At 49.3% G+C, this 19,458-nt stretch overlaps 2 protein-coding genes across 12 annotated transcripts in view; one reads left to right on the forward strand and one right to left on the reverse strand.

Annotated features, from left to right (window-relative positions):
- Nucleotides 1-1,332, reverse strand: part of GUK1 (guanylate kinase 1) — a 51,831-nt gene extending 50,499 nt beyond the window's left edge. For 3 of the 8 annotated variants that reach the window (XR_012157661.1, XR_012157662.1, XR_012157660.1), the window contains exon 1: nt 1,130-1,332. Coding sequence is in view for 1 of the 8 variants with exons in the window: in XM_073334826.1 (XP_073190927.1) it covers nt 1,130-1,166 (37 nt within the window). In the remaining 7 variants the exon portion in view is untranslated. The remainder of the gene's footprint in view (nt 1-1,129) is intronic. The other 5 variants (XR_012157663.1, XR_012157664.1, XR_012157665.1 and 2 more) reach the window with 4 other exon arrangements.
- A 5-nt stretch (nt 1,333-1,337) lies between these two features.
- MRPL55 (mitochondrial ribosomal protein L55) lies at nt 1,338-7,614 on the forward strand. Of its 4 annotated transcripts, none has more exons than XM_073334829.1 (4): nt 1,338-1,443; nt 2,578-2,774; nt 5,332-5,533; nt 7,337-7,614. In XM_073334829.1, the coding sequence occupies exons 2-4, from the start codon at nt 2,749-2,751 to the stop codon at nt 7,484-7,486; spliced, it is 378 nt and encodes a 125-aa protein (XP_073190930.1). In that variant the 5' UTR covers nt 1,338-1,443; nt 2,578-2,748; the 3' UTR covers nt 7,487-7,614. The 4 variants fall into 4 exon arrangements, with proteins under 4 accessions (XP_073190930.1, XP_073190931.1, XP_073190932.1 ...); XM_073334830.1 differs by having other exon boundaries at nt 1,350-1,484; XM_073334831.1 differs by lacking the exon at nt 1,338-1,443 and adding an exon at nt 1,507-1,629.
- Nucleotides 7,615-19,458: the final 11,844 nt, after the last annotated feature.

A 19,458-nucleotide genomic window follows, 5' to 3' on the forward strand; every position in this document is an offset into this window, starting at 1 on the left:
GGGGAGGAAGGCGGGGGCTGGGGGAAGGGAGCTGGGGGGAGGAGGAAGGCGGGGCTGGGGCTGTAGAGGGGGGAGGAAGGCGGGGGCAGGGGGAAGGGAGCTGGGGGGAGGAAGGCGGGGCTGGGGCTGTAGAGGGGGAGGAAGGCGGGGGCTGGGGGAAGGGAGCTGGGGGGAGGAGGAAGGCGGGGCTGGGGCTGTAGAGGGGGGAGGAAGGCGGGGGCTGGGGGAAGGGAGCTGGGGGGAGGAGGAAGGCGGGGCTGGGGCTGTAGAGGGGGAGGAAGGCGGGGGCTGGGGGAAGGGAGCTGGGGGAGGAAGGCGGGGGCTGGGGGGGCTGGGGCTGTAGAGGGGGAGGAAGGCGGGGGCTGGGGGAAGGGAGCTGGGGGGAGGAGGAAGGCGGGGCTGGGGCTGTAGAGGGGGGAGGAAGGCGGGGGCTGGGGGAAGGGAGCTGGGGGGAGGAGGAAGGCGGGGCTGGGGCTGTAGAGGGGGGAGGAAGGCGGGGGCTGGGGGAAGGGAGCTGGGGGGAGGAAGGCGGGGGCTGGGAGCTGGGGGGAGGAGGAAGGCGGGGCTGGGGCTGTAGAGGGGGAGGAAGGCGGGGGCTGGGGGAAGGGAGCTGGGGGGAGGAGGAAGGCGGGGCTGGGGCTGTAGAGGGGGAGGAAGGCGGGGGCTGGGGGAAGGGAGCTGGGGGGAGGAAGGCGGGGCTGGGGCTGTAGAGGGGGGAGGAAGGCGGGGGCTGGGGGAAGGGAGCTGGGGGGAGGAAGGCGGGGCTGGGGCTGTAGAGGGGGAGGAAGGCGGGGGCTGGGGGAAGGGAGCTGGGGGGAGGAGGAAGGCGGGGCTGGGGCTGTAGAGGGGGGAGGAAGGCGGGGGCTGGGGGAAGGGAGCTGGGGGAGGAAGGCGGGGGCTGGGGGGGCTGGGGCTGTAGAGGGGGAGGAAGGCGGGGGCTTGGGGGAGGAAGGCGGGGGGAGGAGGAAGGCGGGGCTGGGGCTGTAGAGGGGGAGGAAGGCGGGGGCTGGGGGAAGGGAGCTGGGGGGAGGAGGAAGGCGGGGGCTGGGGCTGTAGAGGGGGGAGGAAGGCGGGGGCTGCATGGGGGGCGCTGGGAAGGAGGAACCGGGGCCCTCTCCCCTGAACTCACCCGCCGCTGCCACGCCGCACAGGCGGCGCCAACTCATGGGAGAAGCCGGGGCGGGGCAGGCCGGGCCGGGCCGGGGAGCCTCCTGCTAGGGGGAAGCCCCCGCGAACCTTCTGCACGCGTCACCGCGCGCGCGCTCTCTCTCTCTGTCTCTCCCACGTGGGCGGGCCGGCGGCGCGCTCCGCGTCTCTGGAGACGGCGCGTTGCTTCATGGGCGGGCCGGCGCCGCGTGCTGACGACACGCGAAGAGCGCGCGCGCGCGCGCGGCGGTTGTTGGGGCGGGAGGCCTCGCGCAGGAGACTTCTCCGAGCCCGGGCGTGAGTCACGTGAGGGGGCGCGAGCCTCGCCGAGGGCCGCGGTGCGGAGCGGGGCGCCGGCGGCAGCGAGCGCGGCTGGGGGCTGGGCCCGGCCGAGGGAAGGGGCCGCTCGTGTGCCCGCGGGGGGCGCTGCCAGGCCGGCCAGGGAACGGTGGCGGGAAGCGGGCCTCGGGGCCAAGCCCTCAGGCAGGGGGCAGCCGTGAGGGCGGGGGCGTGACGGCCTCGGGGCTGGTGGGCGGGCGTCTCCTGGCTGGGGCGCGGGACCTCGGCCCCCGCCCCCCAGGCCGCAGGCCTCGCCCCTGGGGTTCCCAGGCAGCCTCACAATGGGGTAAGGCCTGTGCCCCCCCCCCCGCGCCGGGATACCGCCGCCCCGCTGCGGCCCCTGCACCTGCTGCCTCAGCTTCCCCCCCCCCACCGCCCTTGCGCCCAGGACCTCAGCGCCCCCACCCACCCCCCCGTAGCGGGGGGCGCAGGGGGAGGGGGGCAGCAGGCTGGGGTCACGTGGCCCTGGGGGGAGAGGAGGAGCAGGCCGGGGGGCACGGGGCCCTAGGGCGCAGGGGGGAGCGAGCAGGTTGGGGGCCACGGGGGAGCTGAGGTGCCCCCTGACCTGCTACCTCAGCCCCCTCTGTGCCCCCAGGCCTGTTCCCCCCACCCCCTGCACCCCAGGGCCATGTGCCCCCTAACTTGCTACCTCAGCCCCCTCTGTGCCCTCTGACTTGTTTTTCCCCCACTTCTCCCCTGCTATCTTGCCTCCTGTGCCCCAGGGCCCTGTGCCTTCTGACCTGCTACCTTAGCCCCCTCTCTGCTCCACAGCCTGGCTCCCCACCCCACTACCCTGCTACATCACCCCCAGGGCCCTATGCCCCCTGCACCTGCTACCTCAGCTTGTCCCCCCCTTGCACCCAGTACCTCAGCCTCCTCTGTGCTCCACAGCCATTCCCCCCCTCCCCTGCCACATCACCCCCTGCCCCCCAGGGCCCTATGCCCCCTATACCTGCTACCTCAGCCCCCTTCTGCATGCAGCTATCTCAGCCCACCCTGTGCTCCATGGCAATTTCAGAAGAGATTTGATTAAAGTCACAAGAAAAGGCTGCTTTGCTTGATCCATCTCTTTTTGGTCCATTTGGTCATTAGGTTACCTACAAAGAGAGGAACGTGTATGGTGCAGAGCTGTGGTGTAAGATTGGATCATTTACCTTGAGGAACTTTATGGAATAGTTTCATGCAGCAATTAAATCCAGTATTCCAGGCACAGCCCTCGTTGAACTGGTTCCTTGGACTTCTGTGGTTTTACCTAAGAGCAGGATGTCAGCAGTAAGCAGGACTCTGGGGTAAGCTTTACATTCAAATACTGTGACTTGTCTAAAGGGCTGGCTGATGTTGGTCCTGGTGTTAATTTTGATTGAATAAATGGGCTCTCTCTTTAGTAGGTACTCAGTACCTCAAAAGATCAAACCCTTTATGACCAAGAATAAAGTTTGTCGTTATTCTCGTTAAGACAGGATCTGATCCTCCAGCCCTTATTGCCCAGATTGCCCCAGTGAAATTGGGCGTTGACACCCTGTACCCCATATTCACCATTTGTTATATTTTGTACAAAGTATGCCTTGTGAGGTATCATTTGAAAACTCATAATCTGCTGAATATTATTATCCGGTTGAAATGTTACTCCTGGGGGAATTCCCTGAGGGTTCCGAGCAACTGTAATTTCCTGTATGCCTTGAGGGAAGGAGACCATGGCGCTCAGAAAACTCTACACAAGCCTGGCTGGGAACCAGCAACAGGCTGTTTCTCTTTCTGGAACGCTGGGTGGTAAGGGGACAGATGGCTGGGCTCTGGGAAGGAGGGAGATGGGGTGTGGGCTGGGGGGACCCTCATGGCTGGGCTCGGGTGGGAGAGAAGGTTTGGGTGTATTGTATTTTCACTCTCTGCATCTGATGAAGTGGGTTTTAGCCCACGAAAGCTTATGCCCAAATAAATTTGTTAGTCGCCAAGGTGCCACAAGGACTCTTCGTTGTTTTTGAGAATCTTAGGTCAACAAGCCTAGTGCCTAGTCTTCACTCCAACAATGGGTAATGAATATCTATCTATGAGCTTATACTGGCCAGGAGGGTCCTGAACAGTATAAGATGCACATTTTTGGGGAGCAAGGTTGGGGCTGAAGGGTATGCATGGTGTCCTCCTGTATGTAATTCATGGATGGCTGGGTATAGCATTCATGTATTCAGCTGGGGGTGACTTTGCATGCTGGTGGCTGAGAGTGAGGAGAGCCTACAGGGGCTGCTGTTCATCAGCAAAACGGTATAAAAGGCATGCCATGCTGGAGAACTAAGGGAACACAGCAGTCCAGATTGCACTCTGGGGAATGTCACAGTGGTATTGTTCACTTGAGTTAAGAGTTCCATGACCAGGACCAGTGAAACCAAATCTATTGTGCCCCTCATGCTCCTCTTCTCTCTAAACGAAAAAGTCCTGATCTTTACACTTCCTTTTAATGAGGAAGATTTTCCATGGCTCTAACCATTTCCTTGCCTGTCTGTACTCTCCTATTTTTGCTGTTTACACTATTCCACTTTGCTTTTCTGTGAAGATTGGTGATCCAAGGCCCTGTGAATTCTAGTCACATGATATAAATTAGCCTAGTGCAATCTGTCCTGGAGGCCGATCATCAACAAATGACTTATTTATTTGAAGAAAGAAAAACTGATCGTTAAAATGCCAGGCTGTACTAAAGGACCAAGGATTTGCAGATGAGATCTGTTTGATTGTGGGATATGAAAGAGGGGCTTGGCCTGTTCATCTGTGCACAGAACTTGAGTTCTAATCCTGGCATGGAGCTCTAATCCTCCCAAGCCACTTAAATACTGTGTGGTTCAATTTCCTTGATCGTTGTTTTCTCCATTAAGCATTTGCTTTCCTTTGAAAAATGCCCTTAGGTCCTGTGTAAAATTGTTGTATAAGCAAAAATATCATTGTTGTTAATATAATTACTTAATATTTGTAAACCACTTTGAAGGTAAATGTTATGTAAATGCTTATCATCGTTAATATTACCAGGGTTGTGGTGGAAGCTTCTTTGCTTGGGACATTTAAAAGTAGCCTGGCTGGAGGACTATAAATCTCCTCCGTCTCTAGTCCATGTTCTGTGACATGGTGTCATGTATAAGGCCCTACCAGTTTCACAGCTATGAAAAACATGTCAAGGAACAAGAAATAAGCCCTTCCCTGTGAAATCTGATCTTCCCATGCTGCTGGGAGCTCCTAGCTGCTAGTCCGGGCTGAGCTGGGGAAGGACAGGACTCGTCCTTCCCCTGCATGGCCGCTCTTGGTGGGGAGATCAGACCTACCTCTAGTGGCAGCGCAGAAGTGAGGGTTGTACAGAGCCAAGCTTAAGGCTTCTGCCCCTCAGGGTGCCTGGCTGTGGGGCTTCTGCCCCCGGAGTGCCCATACGTTTATCCGCCACTGGCTGGGGCTGGCAGCTAGGAGCCCCCGGCAGGGCACTCCCAGCAGCACAGGGAGATCAGATTCACCTCCAACTCCGGGAGCCTCTTCCCCCTGCTGTAGGAAGCTCCAGGGCTGCTGCCCAGCTGTGAAAGCATCACAGAAGTGAGGGTGGCAATCCCCTGACACCCTCCCCTCCCCCCGATCATCTTTTGGGTAGGGACCCCCCTAGTTACAAGGCCCTGAAATTTCAGATCTAAACAGCTGAAATAGTGAAATTGACCAATTTTAAACCTTCTGGCCGTGCAATTGACCAAAATGGACTGTGAATTTGGTTGGGCCCTAATCATGTATGTTGGTCTACTGAACTTGACTACTCTGAGATAGCGCGTCCTGTGGAATGGAGGGGAAGAATAACTAACCCTGCCCTGTTTTAATTCCTCTTAGTTTGTTGCGTCAGGATGCCATGCACAGGTTACTCCCCATTGCTTGCCATCTGCATACATCCCTCAGCCAATATAACTCCAACAGGACGTCCATTGCCCGCATTCAGAGGCAGACGTACGGCAGGTCCTACCCCGTGCTCTTGGTCAGGCCTGATGGATCTGCTATTCACATCCGCTATAAGGAGCCAAGGCGGATCATTACAGTAAGAAATTGAGCAAAATCTAATTTTTAATAGAACTGCTGGGATGGAGGTTGTATTGAGTATTGCCCAAGTAGGTGCGTAACGAGAGGGGTGGAGTTACAATTTCCTCTGATGCATCCTGTGTCGGTCACTGATGAGTACATAGGATTTGCCATATTGGATCAGACCATTGTGGTCAGGGTACTAGACTGGATGGGCCACTTTGATGCTGTAGAGAAAGGTGATAAACCTCCAAATGCATTTGTCTGGAGGCAGAGTTGTCTCCTTATCCTGAAACATGAGGTTCAATTAAGTTCCTCCAAGGAGGCAGAGCCACCAGTATTTTTAATGGTCATCTATTTAACAGGACATAAGGCTAGATGGATCATTAGATACTGTTGGGGTGGCTGTTCCAGTGTTCCTACATCATAGACACTTTGTGAAGCTGTAGAAGTAGTACTAATTAGCAATCGCATTGGATTTTTGGAAAGTTGTGTTCAGCTCTATCCCAGTTTCTTCCTAGTTTGCTTCCCCAGACGCTTCCTCCCTCAGACGGCCCAGTTACATTCATTAATCCCTGCTCATTGAGGGCAGTGTGCATCTCCCTTTAGAGCCTGTTAACATTGCTCCAGGTGTTGGCCTGAATGATGAAGTGGGCTCCCTTCCCCGCCTTCCCTTCAGATGGATTACAGAAGATGGAGGGGGCTAATCTTCAGAATTTTTTAATTTCCCCTCACCCCTTTATAAGAATATGGGGCTGAAATCCCCCCTACCCTAGAAATGTAATGGATGTCCTGTCTGGGTGCAGTGTGTGGTTATAGTTCAGAAGCCATCTCATGCTCCAGACATTTCTCAGGCAACTCCTGACCCCCTCCTTCCTGCTGATCTCAGCCTCCTCTGGCCAAAGACAGGTCTTTGAGATACAGGCCTTTTGGGGGGGAATGTGGTGATTCCAGGAACCAAACCCCTTTACCCCTTGGAAAGTCACTTGAATACAAGAGCAGGTGGGTCAGAGTCTGGATGGCTATGGGGATTAATAATGGGATAAAATGCCTTTCACCTTGAGATCACCAGCATAAAACCAGTCCCATAACTGAAAGTCATTGCCATCTGATGGATCTTACGTACGAGTTTAGTGGGTCTTGGGTCAGCTCCCAGTGGGTAGGTGTCCACAGCACAAAACCCACCACCACAAATGGTTCTTATTGGCCTAGTACTGAAGGAGTCAAATTGAATGATCATTGCATGCCTAGACATGGTCCATTCAAGTTGGGGTTGATGCACCGTGGCTGGTGGGGTGAGAGGAAGCCAGTGCTGTATCTCTAGTGTGGATAAGCACAGGACTACATTCCACAGAGCTGTTTTCCCAACACTTTTCTCCAGTAATAAATCCACTTAAAAATGCAATCTTCCTAATTGAAAAGAAACCCAATCCCTCCTCCACTTATTATTTTTTTCAGCTTATTTTGCACAGTACTAATAACTGCAACCTCTACATGCCACATTACTTTTGCCATTGCCCAGTCAACCCCTGTTTGGAAGGTTAGATGTTTGTGTTCTGCTGACCTTTCGCTACTACATCATACATCCTCAGGATAACAGATGAATGCAGAATAACTTCTGCATCTGCCCCCAAACCAGTGAAACCCCAGCAGTCAGTAAGAGAATCGTGATCAATAAATGATTCCTATTTGATTAACCTCTACTGGGATTTTTATTTTGCGGCAAACTCCTCTGCACAACAATATCCCATCTCTCCTTTTGAACAGTGAGGCATTTGAATAAGATGCCTTTGTCTGATTATTAATTTTTGTTGCCCTCCAGATGCCTGTAGACATCAACACTCTTTCTGAGGCCGAAAGAAGAGCGAGGTTACGGAAACGCAATCCCAGAAGGCTTAAGAGCAAACAGGAGGAAGTGTTGGATGATGAGTTTAATTTGGACGATTACAGAAAATTTTGGAAGAAGAAATGAGTTTGTTCTGAGGATCTGTGGAAGTGTAAAGGGAAGATTTGGCAACCTGGGCCTGCAGAGAAGGAGATTGTAACTTACTGTTATAACGAGAAAGTTCATAGCTGAGTAAAGATTCTCTCTCTTCTGTGCATCTGTTTCTTTTATATGTATCAGAGTAACAGCCGTGTTAGTCTGTATTCGCAAAAAGAAAAGGAGGACTTGTGGCACCTTAGAGACTAACCACTTTATTTGAGCATAAGCTTTCGTGAGCTACAGCTCACTTCATCGGATGCATATTGTGGAAAGTATAGAAGATCTTTTTATACACACAGCATGAAAAAATGGGTGTTTACCACTACAAAACATTTTCTCTCCCCCCACCCCACTCTCCTGCTGGTAATAGCTTATCTAAGGTGATCGCTCTCCTTACAATGTGTATGATGATCAAGGTGGGTTATTTCCAGCACAAATCCAGGGTTTAACAAGAACGTCGGGGGGGGGGGGGGTAGGAAAAAACAAGGGGAAATAGGTTACCTTGCACAATGACTTAGCCACTCCCAGTCTCTATTCAAGCCTAAGTTAATTGTATCCAATTTGCAAATGAATTCCAATTCAACAGTCTCTCGCTGGAGTGTGGTTTTGAAGTTTTTTTTGTTGTAATATCGCAACTTTCATGTCTGTAATCGCGTGACCAGAGAGATTGAAGTGTTCTCCGACTGGTTTATGAATATTATAATTCTTGACATCTGATTTGTGTCCATTTATTCTTTTACGTAGAGACTGTCCAATTTGACCAATGTACATGGCAGAGGGGCATTGCTGGCACATGATGGCATATATCACATTGGTAGATGTGCAGGAGAACAAGCCTCTGATAGTGTGGCTGATGTTGTTAGGCCCTGTGATGGTGTCCCCTGCATAGATATGTGGGTGCAGTTGGCAACGGGCTTTGTTGCAAGGATAGGTTCCTGGGTTAGTGGTTCTGTTGTGTGGTATGTGGTTCCTGGTGAGTATATATGAGTATATGTATGAGTGAAGCAAATACTCACCAGCAACCACATATGTATGCGTTGTTTAGTGTTGGTGAAAGCTACTGGATTGACAGTCCTGGAGACTGAAGTTTCTGTTTATCCACTAATCAGATATATTGTGGGCACTGGCCGTGCAAGATCCTCCATTCTGACTCATCAAAATACCTCAACCATGATCATCTCATGGTCTGGATAATACTTAGTCCTGCCATGAGTGCAGGGGACTGGACTAGATGACCTCTCGAGGTCTCTTACAGTCTTATGTTTGTATGAACATATGAATGGCCATACTGGGTCAGATCAAAGGTCCATCTAGCCCTGTATCCTGTCTTCCAACAGTGGCCAATGCCAGATGCCCCAGAGGAAACGAACAGAACAAGCAATCCTCAAGTGATCCATTCCCTGTCACCCACTCCCAGCCCCTGGCAAACAGAGGCTAGGGACGCATCCCTCTCCATTCTGGCTAATAACCATTGATGTCCATGTCTATCCCCCATGAATTTATCTAGTTCTTTTTTGAACCCCATTATAGTCTTGGCCTTCACAACATCCTCTGGCAAAGAGTTCCACAGGTTGACTGTGCATTGTGTGAAGAAATACTTCCTTTTGTTTGTTTTAAACCTGCTGCCTATTATTTTCATTTAGTGACCCCTAGCTCTTGTGTTATGAGAAGGAGTAAATAACACTTCCCTATTCACTCTTTCCACACCAGTCATGATTTTATAGACATCTATCATATTCCCCCCTTAGTAGTCTCTTTTCAAAGCTGAAAAATCCCAATCTTATTAACCTTTCCTCATAAGAAAGCTGTTCCATACCCCTAATAATTTTTGTTGCCCTTTTCTAAACCTTTTCCAATTCCAATATACCTTGTTTGAGATGGGGCAACCATATCTGCACACAGTATTCAAGATGTGGGCATACCATGGATTTATATAGAGGCAATATATTTTCTGTCTTATCTGTCCCTTTCTTAATTATTCCCAACGTTCTGTTAGCTGTTTTGAACTATCCACAATGACTCCAAGATCTCTTCCTTGAGTGGTAACAGCTAATTTAGACCCCATCATTTTATATGTATAGTTGGGATTATGTTTTCCAATGTGCATTACTTTGCATTTATCAACATTGAATTTCATCTGCCATTTTATTGCTCAGTCACCAAGTTTTGAGAGATCCTTTTGTAACTCTTCGCAGTCTGCTTTGGGACTTAACTATCTTTAGTTTTGAATCATCTGCAAATTTTGCCACCTCACTGTTTACCCTTTTTTCCAGATCATTTTTCCAGTTAAATATTCCAGTACAGGCCCCTGGGGGAAACCACTATTTACTTCTCTCCATTCTGAAAACTTACCATTTATACCTACCCTTTGTTTCCTATCTTTTAACCAGTTACCAATCCATGAAAGGACCTTTCCTCTTATCCCATGACATCTTACTTTGCTTAAGAGCTTTTGGTGAGGGACCTTGTGAAGGGTTTCTGAAAATTTAAGTACACTCTATCCACTGGATCCCCCTTGTCCACATACTTGTTGACCCCCTCAAAGAATTCTAGTAGATTGGTGAGGCATGATTTCCCTTTACAAAAACTATGATGACTTTTTCCCAACAAATTATGTTCCTCTGAGTCTGACAATTTTGTTCTTTACTATCATTTCAACCAGTTTGCCCAGGACTGAAGTCAGGCCTACCACCCTGTAATTGCCGGGATCACCTCTGGAGCCTTTTTTAAAAATTGGCATCATGTTAACTATCCTCCAGCTGTTTGATACAGAAACTGGTTTAAATGATAGGTTACAAACTACAGTTAGTAGTTCTGCAGTTTCACATTTGAGTTCCTTCAGAACACTTGGGTGAATACCATCTGATCCTGGTGACTTATTGCTGTTTAGATTATCAATTTGTTCCAAAACCTCCTCTGACACCTCAGTGTGGAACAGTTCCTCAGATTTGTCACGTAAAAAGAATGGCTCAGGTTTGGGAATTTCCCTCACATCCTCAGTGTTCCCTCTAAATTTTCCCACCCATGTGTGGAATGAATTTTGTTATGAGGACCACTTTGGAGGTGATGTGTGACACATCAAGAACAAATCCGCACAGACACACCCCTGGAACCCTGACCAGGGTATTCTATCTGCTACCCAAGATCCATAAATCTGGAAATCCTGGACGCCCCATCATCTCAGGCAGTGGCACCCTGACAGCAGGATTGTCTGGCTATGTAGACTCCCTCCTCAGGCCCTACGCTACCAGCATTCCCAGCTATCATCGAGACACAACTGACTTCCTGAGGAAACTACAGTCCATCGGTGATCTTCCTGAAAACATCATCCTGGCCACTATGGATGTAGAAGCCCTCTACGCCAACATTCCACACAAAGATGGACTACAAGCCGTCAGGAACAGTATCTCCGATAATGTCATGGCAAACCTTGTGGCTGAACTTTGTCTTTGTCCTCACCCATAACTATTACACATTTGGGGACAATGTATACCTTCAAATCAGCGGCACTGCTATGGGTACCTGCATGGCCCCACAATATGCCAACATTTTTATGGCTGACTTAGAACAATGCATCCACAGCTCTCGTCCCCTAATGCTCCTACTTTACTTGCGCTACATTGATGACATCATCATCATCTGGACCCATGGAAAAGAAGCCGTTGAGGAATTTCACCATGATTTCAACAATTTCCACCCCACCATCAACCTCAGCCTGGACCAGTCCACACAAGAGATCCACTTCCTGGACACTACAGTGCTAATAAGCGATGGTCACATAAACACCACCCTATACCAGAAACCTACTGACCCCTATACTTACCTACATGCCTCCAGCTTTCATCCAGACCACACCACACGACCCATTGTCTACAGCCAAGCTCTACGATACAACCGCATTTGCTTCAACCCCTCAGACAGAGACAAACACCTACAAGATCTCTATCAAGCATTCTTACAACTACAATAGCCACCTGCTGAAGTGAAGAAACAGATTGACAGAGCCAGAAGAGTACCCAGAGGTCACCTACTACAGGACAGGCCCAACAAAGAAAATAACAGAATGCCACTAGCCGTCACCTTCAGCCCCCAACTAAAACCTCTCCAACGCATCATCAAGGATCTACAACCTATCCTGAAGGACGACGCATCACTCTCTCAGATCTTGGGAGACAGGCCAGTCCTTGCTTACAGACAGCCCCCTAACCTGAAGCAAATACTCACCAGCAATCACACACCACACAACAGAACCACTAACCCAGGAACCTATCCTTGCAACAAAGCCCGTTGCCAACTGTGTCCACATACCTATTCAGGGGACACCATCACAGGGCCTAATCACATCAGCCACACTATCAGAGGCTCGTTCACCTGCACATCTACCAATGTGATATATGCCATCATGTGCCATCAATGCCCCTCTGCCATGTACATTGGCCAAACTGGACAGTCTCTACATAAAAGAATAAATGGACACAAATCAGACATCAAGAATTATAACATTCAAAAATCAGCTGGAGAACACTTCAATCTCTCTGGTTACTTGATCCAGACCTAAAAGTGGCAATGCTTCAACAAAAAAACTTCAAAAACAGACTCCAAGGAGAGACTGCTGAATTGGAATTAATTTGCAAACTGGATACAATTAACTTAGTTTTACTTTGTGTAATGACCCATCCACTCCCAGTCTCTATTCAAACCTATTTCCCTATGTTTATTCTCTCCTCCCCCCCCCCCCCACACACACACACTGTTCCTCAGACGTTCTTGTTAACTGCTGGAAATGGCCCACCTTGATTATCACTACAAAAGGTCCCCCCCCCCCCCCCCGGCTCTCCTGCTGGTAATAGTTCACCTTACCTGATCACTCTGGTTACAGTCTGTATGGTAACACCCATTGTTTCAGTTCTCTGTGTATATAAATCTCCCCACTGAATGCATCCGATGAAGTGAGCTGTAGCTCACGAAAGCTTATGCTCAAATAAATTTGTTAGTCTCTAAGGTGCCACAAGTCCTCCTTTTCTTAGCGCCTCCATAGTGGTGCACATAACAAAGTTCATGGGGGTGAGGCTGAGCGGTTCAGAGTGTGGCAGGAGGCTCAGGGCTGGGGCAGAGGGTTGGGTGCAGGTGGTGCGGGCTCTGGGGTGGGGCTGGGAATGAGGGGTTTTGGGTGCAGGAGGGTTCTCTGGGGCTACGGCAGAGAGAGGACTCCCTACAGCTCGCTCTTCCAGCAGCAGCAGCTGGGCTGGTGGGGAGAATCACCTCTCACCACCACGGCAGCGCTGGGGCTGGGGCTGCAGGATAGACACCCCTCCCCCACAGGTCTGGGCTGGGACTAGGTTCAGGCCGGGGGAGGGGCATTGCAGCAGGTCCAGGCTGGGGCCTCAGCTGGTGTTGACGGTTTGTGCCCGTGAGTCAGCGACAGGCCAGGGCCCCCTTCCTGCTGGGATGCATGCTCTGGCTCTCCCCAGGGAGCTGACCTCCTTGGCTCGTTGAGCATGTCCTCCCACCAGTGACCTGCTGCACTTCCTCTGGAGCCCAGCTGCCTGGTGCCCTCCTTGGCTGGCAATTCGGAGCTGTCGCTGGTGGGCCCCAAAGCAGGGTGAGCTGGGCTCGGGCCAGGCGACCTGTGTAATGGGATGGCTTCACCCAGCAGCCAGGCAGGTCCAGCTCCAAGCCCACAGCCTCCTGCTGCTTCTACTCTCCACCAGCTCCCAGCTGGCCAAGGGGTCCCAGGGCAAGTGAAAGGCCAGCAGAGACCCATCGTTCCCCAGCAGGGCCAGGATCCAGGGAGATCAGGAGCTGATTGCCCCAGTCTGTAATACAGTGCATAGGACAGACAGGCTGCCATAGCTTCCTCTCTCCCACCCCTGTTGGAAAGAGCCCGATCCTGTGCCACTGAGCCCATCATACTTGGCTGCATGGGAGCAGCTCCTCAAAAGGGGTCTGCCCTGGAGTCCTGCTGAGCCCCACCTGGCACTGGAGTGCTCTAGCCTACCTGAGCACTGGTACCGTACCCAGCTGCTGGTGGGGACCTAGGGACTCTCCCCTCCCACCTTTGGGCCCAGCTGTAAACAGAGCAGGAGCAAACTGTATTTACATAAAACACCCATAGTCTCTTCCCCTCCCAGCTAGCTCTCAGGGAAGCATTCATTCAGACCCTGCTTACACTGAGAAATAATGAGCCTGATTCTGAGAAGTGAGAAGGACCCACAGTTTCCATTGACTTCAATGGCAGCTAAGAAAGCACAGCATTTCACGGACTCCAAGCCTGCGGGACTTGTGGTATACCAAGGGCTGGACAATGGTAACATTTGCCAGAAGCTCAAATGGGGACAACATAGTAAAGATCAAATACCGAGAGTGTGTGGGCAGGGAGGGGTACGGTTCATAGGTGGAAGATGGATTCACAAAATAGTTTTGATTTAAATAATAAAGAGTTCTCAATACACACTTTGAGGATGCTACTCTGATACTGTGGTGATAGGCAAGAATATAACATAAGCACTTCTGCAAAAATAAGAGCTGGGACTTGAACCCAGGTCTCCCAAACCAGTATTTAGAGAACAGGAGTACTTGTGGTACCTTAGAGACTAACAAATTTATTAGAGCGTAAGCTTTCGTGGGCTACAGCCCACTTCATCAGATGCATAGAATGGAACATATAGTAAGAAGATATATATATATACATACAGAGAAGGTGGAAGTTGCCATACAAACTGTAAGAGGCTAATTAGTTAAGATGAGCTATTAGCAGCAGGAGTATTTAGAGAGAAGCCCTCTCCTCCTATCCATCCCACAAAACATACAGCAATAGTAAACTGTTCAGCAGATAAGCAGCAAAACTAAAATTGACATGGAGACAGATATGCTGCATCTACGACAATCAATCTTATGATTTTTCATACTGCAGCGCTTGCTCAGCCATCTCCTACCTTCCTCCCTTAGTTGCTGCTCCTCGTGTTAAAGTGAGGAGTGGATCAAGCAAAAGCTTACACACATGTTTAACTTGACTCACATGGTAGTCGTCTCATTGATTTCAATGGGGCTGAGGAAAGCAAAAGGTGTGTGTGTTTGTAGGACTGGGGGCTTCAACTGTAAGGTCCCTGGAGCAGGGTTTGAGCTTTAATATCTGTAAAGATTGCGGTGCTGAATAAAGGATAAATAATATGATGCACACGGTGTGTGCAGGTGTGGATCCATGGGGGCTGTCGCTGCACAAGGTTCAGACTGTAGATCTAATTATCTCTGACAAAACACAGACCTTGCATTCCTTTGGGATGGCATTTAATGCAAATAGACTTTAAACTGAGATTAATGGCCTATGTTAAGATCAGCCCAGAAACGAGTTTGGTGCCTTTGCCATTTAACCCTTTGGCTTCCTTGTAATTTTCACAAGCGCTTTTTAAATGTGTGTGTGGTGGGGGGGGAGGTATCCTATTTTCCCCTTCCCTTTAACTTCTCTCCCACTCCCTCACTTTTGGACATGGTACATGAGGCTGAGCAATACTGGATGAAGTTCTTTCCACACCTAGTCAACACCACCTGACACAGGGTCCACTCACTGTTGGTGACACCTTGTCCTGGGGATTAGCTCTGGAAGAGCGTTGCGCTCTCCGATGTCAGCATCTCTCCCATCCTCTCACGCGGCAGACCCCTCTTATTCCAGGAACCGCAGGCTCCTCTTCATGACTCATCCCTCTGGCCAGGTCACAATACATATTCCCCCTTTGCAGGGTATGAAAGTCCCTCCATAGGAAATGGCAGTCTTCCATTTACTGTGTCAACTGCACCACGTTCCCTGTGACTGGTAGGGGAACCTGGGCCAGCCCTCTACTCCAAATGCCAGCTCAGGGGCCCTGTCATAAATATAAAGGGAAGGGTAATCACCTTTAAAATCCTCCTGGCCAGAGGAAAAATCCTCTCACCTGTAAAGGGTTAAGAAGCTAAAGGTAACCTCGCTGGCACCTGACCAAAATGACCAATGAGGAGACAAGATACTTTCAAAAGCTGGGAGGAGGGAGAGAAACAAAGGGTCTGGGTCTGTCTGTATGATGCTTTTACCAGGGACAGAACAGGAATGGAGTCTTAGAACTTAGTAAGTAATCTAGCTAGATATGTGTTAGATTATGATTTCTTTAAATGGCTGAGAAAATTAAGCTGAGCTGAATAGAATGAATATTCCTGTCTGTGTGTCTTTTTTGTAACTTAAGGTTTTGCCTAGAGGGATTCTCTATGTTTTGAATCTAATTACCCTGTAAGGTATTTACCCTCCTGATTTTACAGAGGTGATTCTTTTTTACTTCTATTAAAAGTCTTCTTGTAAGAAAACTGAATGCTTTTTCATTGTTCTTAAGATCCAAGGTTTTGGGTCTGTGGTCACCTATGCAAATTGGTGAGGATTTTTACCAAACCTTCCCCAGGAAGTGGGGTGCAAGGGTTGGGAGGATTTTTGGGGGGGAAAGACTTTTCCAAATGATGCTTTCCTAATAAAAATAAACCCAGATAAATGTTTGGTGGTGGCAGTGGAAGTCCAAGGGTAAAATAGTTTATACCTTGGGGAAGTTTTAACCTAACCTGGTAAAAGTAAGCGTAGGAGGTTTTCATGCAGGTCCCCACATCTGTACCCTAGAGTTCAGAGTGGGGAAGGAACCTTGACAGGCCCTCTGGTCACACTCCTATTCCTTGCTGCTATTCCCCTGAGCCTTCTCCTACCTTCCTGGCTTCTTTCCCTCTCTGGATTTGCTAGCCTCCCAACTCCCTCCACTTAGGGACTGACTGCAGCCTACTTCCCTGCACCTTTCTTCTGTTGCCAGCTACCTGGCTTTATACAGACCCCCCCACACACCTGTTCCTCCCCATCTGAGCCTGTTTCCTGTTAGTTCCCTGCTCCCTGCCTCCTCTTCCTGGTGCAGCCTATGGCGTTAATTGGCCTGGCCGTTTTAACCCCTTCCAGTCCTGTGTGGGGTGGGCACCCCATCACACCAACCCAGAAGTGGTCTCTAATCTTGGCCCAACTTGATGATCACTTTAGATAAGCTATTACCAACAGGAGAGTGGGGTGGGAGGAGGTATTGTTTCATGGTCTCTGTGTATATAATGTCTTCTGCAGTTTCTACAGTATGCATCCGATGAAGTGAGCTGTAGCTCATGAAAGCTCATGCTCAAATAAATTGGTTAGTCTCTAAGGTGCCACAAGTACTCCTTTTCTTTTTGCGAATACAGACTAACACGGCTGTTACTCTGAAACCTGATTTTGTTACAGTTATTTTTAGTAAAAACCAGGGACAGGTCACAGGCAATAAACAAAAATTCATGGAGGCCTGTGACCTGTCCCTGACTTTTACTAAAAATAACTCTGACAAAATGGGGAGTGAGAAGAGTCCAGCATCCACCAGCCTGCCCTCTTAGCATCTTGAAGCTGTGAGGTCCCCCCACCACCCATGGTAGCTCAAAGCTGCGGGGGTCTCCCTGCCACCAACAGCAGCTGAGAGCTCCGAGGTCCCCCTGCTGGCCCCGGCAGCTGGGAGCAGCAGGGTCTCCCCCGCCACCCACAGTGGCTGGGAGTTGCGGGGTCCCCTGCCACCCACGGCAGCAGGGAGCTGCAGGGGCCCCACCAGGGCTAAAGCGGAAAATGTCATGGAGGTCTTTGTAACTCACGGATTCTGTGACATAATCTTTGCTTTAGTTATAACTGATTGAAAGGGGAGAGATTATGAAGACTGGGACAGTGCATCTTAGAAAAGAGACAACTAAGGGGGGATATGACAGAGGGCTGTACAGTCATAAATGGGGTGGAGAATGTGAATCAGGAAGAGTTATTTACCTCTTCTCATAACGCAAGAACTAGGGTCCACCTGATGAAATTAATAGACAGCGGTTAAAGTATTTCTTCACACAATGCATAGTCAGCCTGGGAAACTCATTGCTGGGGGTGGTTGTGAGGGCCAAAAATATAACTGGGTTCAAAAAAGAGTGAGATAAGTTCATGGAGGATCGGTCCATCAATGGCTATTAGCCAAGATAGTCAGGGGTTGCAACCCCGTGCTCTGGGTGTCTCTAAACCTTTTACTGCCAGAGAGCTGGAACTGGGCGACAGGGGATGGATCACTTGAAAGTGCCCTGGCCACTGTCAGTGACAGGACCTGGGCTAGGTGGACCATTGGTTTGACCCAGTATGGCTGTTCTTATGAAAATTCCTGGTTAAAGAACATAGGCCCAGATCCTTAAAGGTGTTTAAGCACCTAACTCCCAATTAATAAATGGGGATTAGGTGCCTAAATACCATTAAGGATCTGGGTCATATTACCTACTGGAGGTACATGTTTAAGAAACAAATCTAGGAATTTAAGGGCCCAGATTAACATATCTCAGTCTTTTCTGGTTGGTCAGTCCTTTTTCAAATGTAACAATTTTCATGACCCTTTTACCATTACTGTAAAACTAAGAATTAAAACAAAATCAATGATATTATGATGATCAGTTACAGACAGAAGCTTGAAGCAATGGTGTGATGTTGTCTGATTAAAATATGACCATGCAAACCACTGTTACTACCACTGTTATATAATTGCAACGGCTCTTATACAAGTTTGACACATGGCCAGAAAGGGTTAAGCAGCTTGCAGGTCAAATACCCGAGAGTCAACCTTTAAAGAATGTTAGAAAGTTTGTGAATGGTAATTAGGGCCATTCCATGTTACAAGCAAACAAAAGCACAGAGGAGATCCACAAGCCAAAATAAAAAATAAACCTGATTGTTACTGTCTAAACATTCCCTATCCAAATAATTTCTTCTAGGTATGGAAGATGAATTTTCGTACCTGGTTCAAGCCTTACAGCATTGCTCCTCTGTATCTCCTTCTCCAAAGAACAACAGACAAAGGGAAAGTTTTTTTCCCAAATTTAAAAGTTCTAGCCTTCCCATTGACTCTTTTGGTCAGGTGCCCACTCCTTTTCTTTTACCTGTGGGCTTGTTAACCCTTTACAGGTAAAGCAAGCAGAGAACAGACACCAAGAGGGATTTTACAGCTAACTGGCTGGCTGGGCGTTCATAAACTGGGGCTTAGCCTGCCCCATTCTTTGCAGTTCATCCTAATTGAGTGACCTCAGTTGGCTCCCTTGGGACCCTGGTCACAAATGGCTTTTGTTCGGATGGTGAAATAAATAAATATAGGAATCTTTTCACTGATTTGATCAGGGAGCTACATCAGACTCCCAGGGACGAGGATGAGATGAGAAGTGTGGAATTAGTAAAGACCCTGATGTTCCAACAAGCATTCAGTAATGTGCCTTCACAGCCCAATGGCTGTAGGGAGGCAGTGTGGTCAAATGGATAGTGCACTGGTCTAGAACTCATGACACTGACCTCCTTTGTAAAGGGCTTTGAGATCTATGGATGACAAGTGTTCTAAAAAAATGTTTTTATTATTAGCAACCAATAACAAGCACATCTATAGCCCACGAAAGCTTATGCCCAAATACATTTGTTAGTCTCTAAGGTGCCATAAGGACTCCTCGTTGGTTTTTCTGATACAGACTAACACGGCTACCCCTCTGAAACCCTTCTTCCCTGAGGCTATCAAAATGTTTTACAAACACTAAGGAATAACATCTTATAACCATTCCTGCCTATGACAGGTTTCAGAGTAGCAGCCGTGTTTTTTCTCCTCCTGATAATAACTCGTCTTAACTAATTAGCCTCTCACAGTTTGTATGGTAACTTCCAACTTATCTGTATGTATGTATGTGTATATCTATCTATCTATCTTACTATATGTTCCATTCTATGCATCCGATGAAGTGGGCAGTAGCCAAAAAAGCTTATGCTCTAATAAATTTGTTAGTTTCTAAGGTGCCACAAGTACTCCTGTTCTTATTCCTACCTATATTATTCTCCTTATTTTAGCTGTTAGGAAAAGTTAGGTATAGGGCATTTAAGGCTCTGACTCAGTAGGGAT

This window comes from Lepidochelys kempii, chromosome 2, assembly GCF_965140265.1.
Source record: "Lepidochelys kempii isolate rLepKem1 chromosome 2, rLepKem1.hap2, whole genome shotgun sequence".
Lineage (NCBI taxonomy): Eukaryota > Metazoa > Chordata > Testudines > Cheloniidae > Lepidochelys > Lepidochelys kempii.